Genomic DNA, 12,642 nt, shown 5'->3' with positions numbered 1-12,642 from the left:
AAGAAACCTCCATCACCCTTTTCAATCGCTTTCATAACAATTTTATAAATTCTTTGTTGTTCGGCAGTTAAACACTTTGAATAACTAGCATGTTCCCTTTGTAGAGCTACTCTGCCATATGATAGTTCTTTCATTATCAATCGATTGTTCAATGATGAAACATAATTGTCTGGAACACTTGGCATGTCAGCAAATTTTTTCAGTGTACTCCCATTGCTAAGTAGCAACTTTTCAATTTGTGATAGACAAATGCTTTCAACTTCTTTTTCTTGAAGAACCAAATCTAAAACAAATATAAAAAAAGTATTATTTTTTTCACAATTCAGGAGTTATTGCATAATATTAATGTAGTTGGTTATAACTTTAATAAAATAATTACATTACTTGCAATACCAGTTATCTTCTGTTGCTGGTATATAATGTTTTCACATAATAGGGACTTGGTTTGCGACCAAAAAACACCCAGACGAGATATGGAGTTTGACAGTAGCAACATTATAAAAAAAGTCCTCAAGAAGTCTGCGGTTGACCATGTGCTAGCTTCTTTGATGGCATTAACATATTCCTTATCATCATCCAACAGTCTCGTGCAAAACATGCATCTTTGAGTGTTTCAAAAACTTGTCCATCAACTGTTTTTATATCTTCAAAACAGGTTGGTCCTCTAAGATGATTCAATAAAATCCTTAAGTCGTAACAATCACCAAGTGATGTTGTGACATAATGTATCCTCCCAACTGATCCATACGGATGCTTTCTTCGACACCATTTCCGATTTTTACATATCCATACATAGTGTCTCGGGAACTCTATATACTTTAATGTCCTGGAAAATACATCGGCTTTGTTACAATTCATCCAATCTGTGATCATTGTCATTTTCACAGTTGGATTACTAACAACATCACACAAATTAGCATGATCATCATACACAATACTCTGACCATCTTCACAACGGAAAGGCAATACTTCAACAGCTGGATATCTATAATGTATATCATACTTGAATATTCTCCTAGTAGCTTCACAAGTAGAAATATACCTATAATCAAGGTATGCTTTTATCTCATCTACAGCTACATTCTGCTGCATGTCATTGTAGGTGGTATTGGATTGGAAAACATAAGCCGTGACTCTATCAGATCCTTTATTAATATATTTAAACAAATATTTGATAGAAGCTGACTGGTTGCACCATTCAACGTTAATGTGGCACTGATACTTTCTGAGCAGAAGGGTATTGTAAGGAACTACAAACCTATTATCAAGTGCCACGCCATTCTTTACTACTGTATTACTTGTTTGACGACGCCGGTAGACAGGATATCCTTCAGAATCAACACAAATGTCGTCTACTTATTTTTTGGAAAACTTTTTAGAACATTTTAGCTGAACCATACATGGACACCAAGGGTTGTCTGTACCACATGGTCCATGAATCATAAATTGCTTGACAAGCTCATATAATTCAGGATCTCTTTCTTTATCTGATATCTCAGCACTAATAACACGATCGATAACAGATGCAGTTGGAAATTTGCTTTCAGCACTCAAGAACAAACATATATGAGCATGTGGCACTCCACGCTTCTGAAATTCAACTATATACATAACTGAAATGTTTTTAAGGGTGAGCTGTTAGATAAATATAATTAGGTGTTCACAGTTAAATACTTTTAGTAAAAAGTACCTGCTTGTATGTCACCAAAGAATTTATGTTTCTTGAAATCTTTTATTAGATGATCCAGTCTACACTTGAATAATCTAGAGATAATATCCGGTCTGTCTTCAGGATTAAGAGCTTTATCATGCAAACACCTATAAATCTCAGACCAATTGGGATTACAGGTCATTGTTTTGAATAGATCGGGAAATCCAACAGTCTTGCAAATTGCCATAGCATCCATGTACTTTTGCATCATATGTCTAGTACCACCAGTAAATGATGAAGGTAAAATTATAGGTTTACCACAATTTAAGGTATTATTCTCTCCACTTTCAACAGTAGCATTCAAATTATTAAAACTTTAGGTTCTAAGTTTCGGTTGTTGTGTCCTTATATAATTCAACCTGGCAGATTCTATCATCATGTATGCATCAACCAAAAAATGTTGACATAATCTTTTTGGCATTAACTAACAATGAACACTGATTGTGTCTATCTTGTATTTTGTAGCAAAAGAATTCTCTAATTGTAAGGTTGGTTCTAACTACCTAATTATCAACCGCAATCCCTCTATGTTTAATACCAACTCTATAACCATCTTCTGCATATGGGAAAATAAGTGGATATTGCAAAGAAAGGTAAGAAGGATGAAGTTCACTAATTCTTTGAAGACCACCAGACTTCCTTCGAACAATGATATCCCGTTTATCAAATGCTGTTGGAAAGTTGTGAATTCTTCCATCCTTATCTCTTGTTCCAATAAGCTTGAGGGTTACTTCTTGCCACTCATTTTCAAGAAAACAGTCTCTTACCATTCTGAAGGACTGGACAAGAGGACTGCAAGAATCTAACATATTTTTAAGACTTTTGAAGGTCGTAATATCAAGCTAGTTGTTTGTTGTGGTTTTGGAATATATCTGAGAACTGCAAGAAATATAAGAGTGTTAAAATTTACATCCGTTTCAAATGAACCATGGATGTGAATATATTAGAAAGCAATATATATAATCATAAATGGCACAATTTCATACAGAAATTACCTTACTGCCTTTTGACGATTTACCACCTTGTTTTGTGAATCATATGTGTAAAGCTATGAAAATTTGGGTTCTTCTCCATCGTTCGGAAGTAGACTACCCATCCGATGATAATTCTGACCTTGTAGTCTAAATACATAAGGACCTTTGCCTCTCTGATAACTTTTGTCAGCCTTGCCACCAAGGGATATGAATGAAAATGCTCGAATAATTCATGAAATTCAGACACTCTGAAGTATGACTTTTATAGAAATGACGTATTAATGGAGGAGGTGGAGGTGGTGGTAGCTCAACATCTCCATTTAAACAACAAAAAGAATATGAGGTTTTCTTATGATTTTAATTTCCCCTAAGCATTTCATCTTCCCACAACATTGCATCACACTTAGAGCATACAAAGATGACATCTCCATGATCAATATAATCTTCAGAATTGAATAAATTTATAAGTCCCTATAAGTTATATAAACCTTGAAAGCTTAGAGGAATTTAGATTCATATCTTGTACCTTTAGAAATTCCATAAATCTTCTTAACCACAGAATCTGCTAATATCTCATCAGCCATTGATAGACCAATTTTAGGTATGTCACCTGTATTGAAAGTTGTAAAATAAGACATATGTAACAATTGATAAAAGCTAAGATATGAATATATATTAAAGGTAAATTTTGTTTTGAAACATATAACACATACAATTTGTAATATTTGATAATGGAGACCTCTTAACAGAATCAGATGTTTGCTTAGTACTTCCAAAATGAGTGTGATGTACAATCCTTGATGAGATTTTTCTTGATGAATCTTATAAGACAAAAATATATAAAATAAATGAACAAAACTACAATTCATAATTAAATTTTAAAAAAAATATCTCGAGTACTGTAAATTTACCTTTTCCTTTTGTAGATGACTGACACAAATTACTACTAATATTTGGAGTAACATAAGTAGGAGAGTGATATATATTCCTTCTTTCAACATTGGTTATTGAAACCTGTAAAATAAGACATATGTAAGGATTCCCAAAAGGTAAGATATGAAAATATGTTTCTTTTAAATTTTATTTGGAAACCTATAACACATACCATTTATAATATTTGATAATGGAATCGGAGTTGATGTAGGATGACAACCACTATTGTTTCTCTTTTGTTGCAGAATACGCTTCCTTTTTTTTCTTGCTTCAACAGAGCTTTGTCTTGGACTTCGTTGAAGGAACACTTCATACTTACTTGATAATTTATAGGAGTCGGTAAAATATCGAATCATAAAAACAACTTGCAACCTTAAATAGATCAACCAACATCAAATTCCAACACAAGAATCAATTTTTACACCAAAGCAGATTATGATTGCCAAGTTTATACTAAATTACATGAACAACCACAACAAAATATAAGCAATATGAATTATATGTTTGAATAAACTGAAACTGATGCATTAACGGAAATGAAAGCAATTTTCAAGTTTTGATATACCTGAGTGAGGAAGATCTGTTGCCCAATCGAGAAAAAGGACTTTGAAATTGTTGTGAAAATGACAGTTGGTTGGTTGTTAGAAGAATAGCTTAACGGTTTACAACAATTGAGATTTGAAATTGTTGGTGTGTTTTATCTGTGCACTTTGTTTGCTATTAAGCCGTGAGAGCTATTTGATTCATATTAGGGATAAAAAATATGAGAGTTGTTTTTGTAAGAAGAGAGTGAATTAGGGGGTAAGATGTAATTTACTGTGACCAATGGCGGTTTAAGTATTGTATGGACCAATCCGACCCAGAATTAGAACTCGGATCCTTTATATACCGAGATAAAAACATACTTTACCTTTTCAACAACTTTTCACATCCCTTTTAAAAGTGTTTTCTCTGATCTCCACAAAACTGCTTCAACCTTTAATCGCCAATGCACACTTAAATCTTCAGTCATTCCACTTGAATACTTCTTGCTTTTTCACATCATCAACAACTTCGATCAAGGTATAACAATATTTATTCAAACTTGTATTTTCAAGATTTCATATGTGGATCATTAATGTCTCTTATCATTCTTTGTTCATGTATTACATGTTTTAGATCATGTTTAACTTTCCTTTTACAACTTTTTTATTTGTTATAATTTTTCTGATTCTAACTTTTCTTTGATATGGTTCTACATTTAGTTACTTGAAGCCAATCGATAATCTATGTTTTGTTGTTTTTATTGTTTGATATTAAATAACTATGATGAATCTTTGTTTATGGACTTCTAAAAAATGTTATTTTCTTGTTACTCGGTTCTACAGTTTTTGGAGGAATCTTTGTTTATGGATTTCCTCTAAACAAATCGATAAATATTATATTTGTTATCTGAATGTCAGAGATATGTTATGAATTTTTTATTGATATTCTTATCACAGCCTTGATAAATAATGAATTATCTGAAAAAATAGATTGTTTGATTGCTTCTTTGGTCTTTTATATGTTATGCATTTTTTATTGATATTCTTATCACAGCCTTGATAAATAATGAATTATCTAAAAAAATAGATTGTTTGATTGTTTCTTTGGTCTTTTAGATAAACACTATCTCTTGGAAGATGTCTTTTTGTTGATATTTAGACTCTCTTAGTTCCAACACCTTGGTAAGATTATTACATTACAAACATTTTCTGAAGATAGTTGTTAAGGATTAATTCACATATAACATTTGCCAATAATTAAATACTTGAATTCCACAGATAATACCAGAAATGTTTGCAAAGAAACATTTAGCCAATGAAGTCGCTGGTAATACTATTGTGAAAGAGTTTGTACACGGTATGAGTTAGGAGATCGGATTTTCTAAACACAATGGTTTTTTTGCTCTAAGGAAGGATGGTCCTCAGGTATCTCTGACCTTTCATTATCAGAAGGATGTCTATTGGTATTTAAAAAAACTGCACCATATGCGTATCTGCTGACACCTTTTGTAAAAGTTCATCGTTATCCAACAAAACTCCCAATGACTTCTATGTTTACATCAATATCATTTGAGAGGAAGTTTGGATTTTTGGATTCATTCTCCCATAGTTTTTTTTATGCTTCTAAAGACGTGTTAGTAAGTTTTCCTATTTTAATCCAATACTTTTAATGTTATAGTACTAATTAATGATATACTTTAAAATTTACTTTACCTTTGTTGATTTCATAATAAAGTTTATATCTTTTTGTTCAGCTAATACCCAAGGAGTTGGTTAAAATCAATATTGGAGTTGGTAAACTTAAAAAGTCATTTAAGGTTTATGTGAATCAGTGGGACTCTTTTGATGTACTAATTCACTCAGATCCTCTTCGCAATTGTTACTTTATCACTGATGGATGAGACAAGATTGTACGCTACGTGGATCTGCGTATAGAAGTTGTAGTCGTTTTAAGATACATAGTGGATTACACCTTTCAGCTTACTGTCTTTAACTTGAATGGGTGTGAGATTATTGTGCCTAAAGCTGATGATAAGCTGAAAGGTGATACTTCCTCACACAAATTACAACTTGCTCAAATTGCTCAAATTGCTGAAGATATGGATGATCGGTCGGATGTTGAGGAATCCAGTGATGAAGATTTTGATAGTGATTATGTTGTTGACGATGACTCATCCGATGATGGCGATGATGAAGATTTTGATGTTGCTGTTGATAATTATGAAGCTGATCCTGATTATCATCCCGTAGAATTTGTATGGGACTGCCAACGACGATTTGTAAGTTACGTTCTCTTATTATTTTATGCCTCATTCTTTCATTGTTATATGTTTGTTACAATTTAAAATTTGTTACTTTTCTTAAATACATTATTTATTTGTTATTGATTATTGGTATGTTATATTTATTTTAAGCGTCTCAATGCGAAAGTGGCGTTGATGGCCTGGGTTGATATGTCATTGAAGATAACAGTTCAAAATCTGAATGGAGTTGATACTGTTGTTTACTTTCGACTAGAGAAGCATGGAAAAGGGTTTAGATACGTTGCTAGTGAATGGGTCAAGAAGTTCACCAAACCCAATCGTATCTACAAAGCTATGAAATGCAAGTTTGCTTACTGTCTGGATAAAGCCAAGCTGATCTTGAAGAAAGTCTACAAATAGTTTTGGTTGTCGGTACTGTCTCTTGTTGGATGAAGTTATGTGGTGTGTGCAACTTATATATTTTCCAAACTTGGTGGATTTAGCCTTATATGTTTTCTAAACATTAGTATATAGGTATTTTGTAGTTGGTATTAATAGGTCCAACTTTTAGGAATCTTTTGTGTAAAGGATGGTCGTTAAACCTATGAACATGTATTCTTATCTATGTAGTTATATTAAGTTGAACTTTTTGTTGTACATTAAGTATGTTTTAATCATATATGCTTATCTTAGTAGTTATATTTAGACACTCATACTAACATGTCAGGAATGAAGTGTTCTAATTGTTTAATATGTACTTATAATTTATAGAAAGTAATAGAAATCTCCCTTTATTAAACTATACTCGTTAAACTGGAAACCGAAAAATATAGATACATCCATGTCTGAATATTTAAAATATGATCATGTATGGTTGGTTATCTTGGTAGTTATATTAACTTTAACTTTTTGGTGTACATTCATTATGTTTTAATTCGCTCTTCGCGATATATCACAACATGTTGGTGATCGACATTTCGAATTGTACAAAACGGTACAAGCTTCCATTCCAATAGTTTGTTGGAAATATTATGAAGGCGCAAAGAATTTATGGCCGATGATTGTCATAAGCTCACTTGAATTATGTTTTCTTCTTATTAAAAGATGCTACAATACAACCAGTGAGATAAATGCTCAAAGCATGTTTTCTAAGGTATTTGCTGCATCATGTTTTCTGGTCGCTCAAGGGAAAGGGATCTAAGACTTGAAATTAACAAAATACTCTACAACCTTTGATTACAAATAATAGTGCTTTGAAGATCTGCTCCTCCCAAAGGCATAGAATCAACATATGTTTCTCTAAAGTCTGCCAAACCCAAAGGTCTGTTGATGAATACAAAGTCTGTTGAAGCAATGGTCTGCCAAAGAGAACCTCTGCTGATGAAGACAAAGTCTGTTGAAGCAAAGGTCGGATGAAGACAAAGTCTGTTGAAGCAAAGAACCTCTGTTGATGAAGACAAAGTCTATTGAAGCAAATGTCTGCCAAAGAGAACCTCTGCTGATGAAGACAAAGTCTATTGAAGCAAAGGTCCGATCATCCTATGCTAAGAAGATTAAAGTCTTATGAAGTTAAGGTCTGCTGTGGATTAACAGATGATCTTTAACAGATGACGATCAACAGAGTTTACTTGTATTATTAATGTAACAGTGCTTAGGCTCTAGCAGATGTAAGGAGTTTGTAATAGTGCTTAGGCTCTAGCAGACGTTAATGTAACTCAGATCGTAACAGTTTTCACACTAACCATTTAATTAAATTTACATTCATTCACTAACAATAATATATAAACCTGCTACTTGTGCAATACATGAATATCAACAATAATATATAACAAAAAGAGGTCAAATTTAGATGTTTCAAGTTGTAGCCATTACATACCAAACTTTTAACCACAGGAGGTTAAAACAACAGTTAACAAACATAAATAAAACCAAAAGGAGTCTTCAAAATAAGTGGTTTCTATTTAACTCTCGTAACACATGTTTTTGATAAGCTTCTAATTGTGAAGCTTAGATGGCTTCTTCCACGTCTCATGTTAGATGATAGCTCACTAACATTTACAACATCAACATCTTGAACTGTTCGTTTTCTATTCGGACTTGAACTAAAATCCTTTTCAATTTGAACGACGGAAGAGTCGACAGTAATAGAGACAATGTCCTTGCAACAAATCACAAAACAACTAATCAATCTTTAAATAAAATAATGAACTCCAAAAACATATTAAACGTACTTTCAAAAATACCTACTCACCTTTGAAGATCGTTCACACCTGGGAACATTCTAAAAGGTTAACATCTTTGATTTCAGTTGCTTCTTGAGTAACCTAAAAGGTCGTAATATACAATATTATATAAAAAAGTGTAAAATCCAGTTTTCGAACCTCAAAACAAAAATAAATAAATTGAACAAAGTAATTTTATACACTACCTCGTCAGCATTCTCATTGCCGTTATCATCTCCCATAACCAACTGAGCAATTATTACTAGATCGTCGCATGTTTTTTGCACAGTATAAACATGATAGTCATTTTTAAGATTGAATTCAGAAACATCAATCTTAAAAGCCAGCTTCTTATCAACCAATCGAGATATTTCATGTGGGAAAGATTCAGTATCATTCGCCTTCATTTGCCTTTCTCTTATATCACTCGCAGCTAATCCAACAATCTTATGAACATCTCTATCAAACATAACAAAAGATACACTACCAGTGTCATCTTGCACCCGGACTTGCAGCTTGAACCTAAAATATATATAAATACCTAAATGAACTCCCAAATTATACTGAAATATAATGACTTAAATTGGTATTTATATAAATAACATGTTAATAATCATAATTGCTTACCTTATGTTGATGGATGTACATTCACTACCACATTTGGGACAAACCAAAGCAGTGGTAGACATTTGAAGAATTTCTTCAGAAACATTTTCAACATTCTGTAAATATTCAGTTTTAGGTATGACCTTCTTGAAACACTTACGACAGGCAACATAAAACCAACCATAGTCTTCTTGCACAATCTTTATCGTGGCAACTACAACACAAGACATTTCCTGTAAAAACAATATATCCACGTTTAATCTACTTTTGACAAACATGTAGGTGATAAACTAAACAAATAACCAAACTATATAAAAAGTTGTGAAACCTTTTCTATCTCGCTAATCTCATCAACATGTTTCTTGACATTATCTGTTACAAATTTTTTATGCAATGGATAAAAAGTCTGAGATGAAAGTATTGTTTGAGAAGTAGAACCACTCGCCTGTCCTGTGGTGCAGTATAAGACTATTCAATGCCATAAATGATTAGAATAAGTATACAAATTACATGAAACAAACTATTTGACTTCAAAAATAAATACAATGCATATTATGTTAACAAATTACCTCCTCCTTAGCTGATTAACTTCATCGATTTCTTCATTCAAAAACAGTCGAGTTGCAAACTTATCACTTTGAACTGTAAATTGGTCTACATGCAAAAGTATACAAATATTTAGTCAACCTGTTATTATATTGGCATAAATGAAAGTGTATAGTTATGATTTGTAGAAAGTAACAAAAATTACTTTTCCAGTCCTTACACTTTCCATGCTGTATAACAGCCATCACATGCTCATTAGTTGCGTTTTTAGAAATGAAGTCATTAAACTAAAGAGCATAATCATTCCACATAGTACATCGCAAAACCATAAACTAAAGAGCGTAATCATTCCACATAGTACATCGCAAAACCGTACCCCTACATGAAAACAATGTTTGTATGTATACCTGATACAAAAAGAAATTAACAACAGAAACTCAAAACTAATTTATGACCACTTTTTACAATCCATACAATTAAATCCAAATTGAATGAATAACAACATAAAATCACAGGTAATTTATAACCATTTATTACAGTACTAAATGAGCCACACATTAACTAACATATTCACTTGAAGAATAAATTATTGATCTCATTTATTACCATGATTCCACATCAAATACAAATATTATTGATCTCATTTATTACCATGATTCCACATTAAATACAAACATTCTTGATCTTAATTATTACCATCTTTCCACATTAGATAAAAACAATCGTTTGTAATGACTGACATCTACATGACCACTTACTCCAAGTCTTGAATATCGAAATTCAAGAGCTCCACACCAAACCACAGATCTAGCAACATCTATATGATCACATTATACAACCGAGAAAGTAAAAATTTCTAATTTGATATAGAGAAGACATAATTACAAAAATATACAGTACCAATACTCAACGATTTTGCTGCCTCTACTTGAAGAATATCTTTATAAGGAATGAAGTTGAAACCGTATTCAACACATTGGCACTCTCTCACACGTGTAACAGTTGTACATTGATAAAAGTTTATTTTGTAATCATGTGCTACAACTTTGTATTGGTCCTTGTTTTCACCGACAACAAATTTGGAGAGAATAACAACATCATCCTCTTGAAGTTTTCTGTCAAAAACAGGTATTAAATGACTCTTAGTACCAACTTGAATTTAAACACCGTGAAGAACATTTAAGCAAAGTATTTTTTTAGCATACAAACCTACGGACTCTAATAGAAAGAAAAATCAAACATATACATCCTCAAATGCCTATCGTACAAAGCTCAAAAACATTTGAACAATCTATGTTTTTATGATACAAACCTATAAACCCTAGAAATACGAAATTAGACATATACATCCATGGAATCATGTTATACACTAATGGAAAACACAAATATACATTACCTTCTCATCAATCAAGATTAGATCCATCTTAAAACCTTGATTCCATTTTTGGATGATTTGCGCCTTTATGTTCCACATGTCTTTTGCAGGATTCAAATCATCAACAAAACTCAAATTGTTGTTCTCAACTGGTCTTGACATGGTTCTAATTCGGAATTCTTAATCAAATTCAAATTTCAAAATCGAAAATCAGAGAGATGAGAGTGTGATGAAATATGATGAGGGAAATGAGAAGAAAAAGCTTATATGAGAAGATTGAATGGGGAAGGAGACGATTGATAGGAGTGAGTGAGTGACATGCATTAATTGCAAATTGTATGTCCTTATGTATTTTGAATTTGAATTTGCCGACAATGAGTTCTTTGGTTTATTTTTTGTATTTCAAATAGATTAAATATTAATTAGAAAATTGAAAATATTAACATTTATGATGCAATAATGACATCAGATAGGCATTATTGGACATCCTATCTGATTGCCACGTCAGCATTGTGATGTAATGGTCATTTCTCCTTTTATAGAAAGTATAGATATTTATTATTATTGTGGTTATCAACACCTATTATATATAGTTTTTTGTACCTCTTGTAATATACACCTCAAGTTTTCCTCTATTATATATAATTTTTTGTACCTCTTGTAATATACACCTCAATCAATTAAATATTAGGTTTCTTCTCCCTGATATTTTCTTCTTCTTTGCTATTAGGCTAGTTTCACAACACGTTATCAACACGAAAGTGCTCTCTCCATAAACCCTAACCGAAGCCACCACTCCCTTGTTCATGTTTGCTTCATAGATATATTAGCCCATACCGCATAGCTAGATTATATATGGGTATTCGTTTGACAGACTTGTGTGCTATCAAGGAGTTGTTCATGATTCGTGGTCACTAGATCCATGGATTATTTGATACCAGTTGTTTAACAATGGTAAAAAGAATTACATATATGATTTAAATGATAAATTATGTAAAGTGTAGTGAGCTAAAATATATTTTGATTCGTTTGGTGTTAAATTGGAAAATATAACTAAAGAGAAGTTATAAATGTTTTTATTACTTTATATTTGATGTTGCAATTTGAAAATTATAAGCTAGAATGATATTTAACTGTTGCAATTAAAATCATATTGAAATAGTTCTTATACAATGACAAATCTTATTTGCGATCCACTCACTTTTAAAATCCCCACACAAATATTTGTTGTGACTTAATTGTTTTCATAGGTAACACTTGTTAGCTATGAATAAGTTTTATACGGATTTCACTTATTTATTTTGAACTTATTACATTTTTCTTTTGCATGACCACGTGTTAAAAAAATTATTTATTGTTATTATTCATCATATATTATATAACCGTATGTCACTAGCTCATGTTATTTAAACAATTCACATGCATTGTTTTTGTTACACTTTCCATGATAAACAACATTTATATGATTTGCATCATACTCCATTAATTAAAATTTGAAAATTAATATA

At 31.7% G+C, this 12,642-nt stretch overlaps 1 protein-coding gene across 1 annotated transcript; it reads right to left on the bottom strand.

The window, feature by feature from the left end:
* Positions 1–8,342: 8,342 nt before the first annotated feature.
* Positions 8,343–11,296, bottom strand: LOC110942993 (replication protein A 70 kDa DNA-binding subunit A-like). The gene is made up of 12 exons (XM_022184753.1): positions 11,151–11,296; positions 10,660–10,874; positions 10,456–10,576; positions 10,136–10,166; positions 9,965–10,046; positions 9,783–9,867; positions 9,659–9,681; positions 9,542–9,585; positions 9,235–9,446; positions 8,814–9,129; positions 8,656–8,709; positions 8,343–8,543 (listed from the first exon to the last, which is right to left on the bottom strand). The coding sequence occupies exons 1-12, from the start codon at positions 11,294–11,296 to the stop codon at positions 8,343–8,345; spliced, it is 1,530 nt and encodes a 509-aa protein (XP_022040445.1).
* Between the last annotated feature and the right edge of the window lie 1,346 nt (positions 11,297–12,642).

The sequence above is a fragment of the Helianthus annuus genome, chromosome 15 (genome assembly GCF_002127325.2).
Source record: "Helianthus annuus cultivar XRQ/B chromosome 15, HanXRQr2.0-SUNRISE, whole genome shotgun sequence".
Lineage (NCBI taxonomy): Eukaryota > Viridiplantae > Streptophyta > Magnoliopsida > Asterales > Asteraceae > Helianthus > Helianthus annuus.
This window is presented reverse-complemented; position numbering and strand designations above follow the sequence as displayed.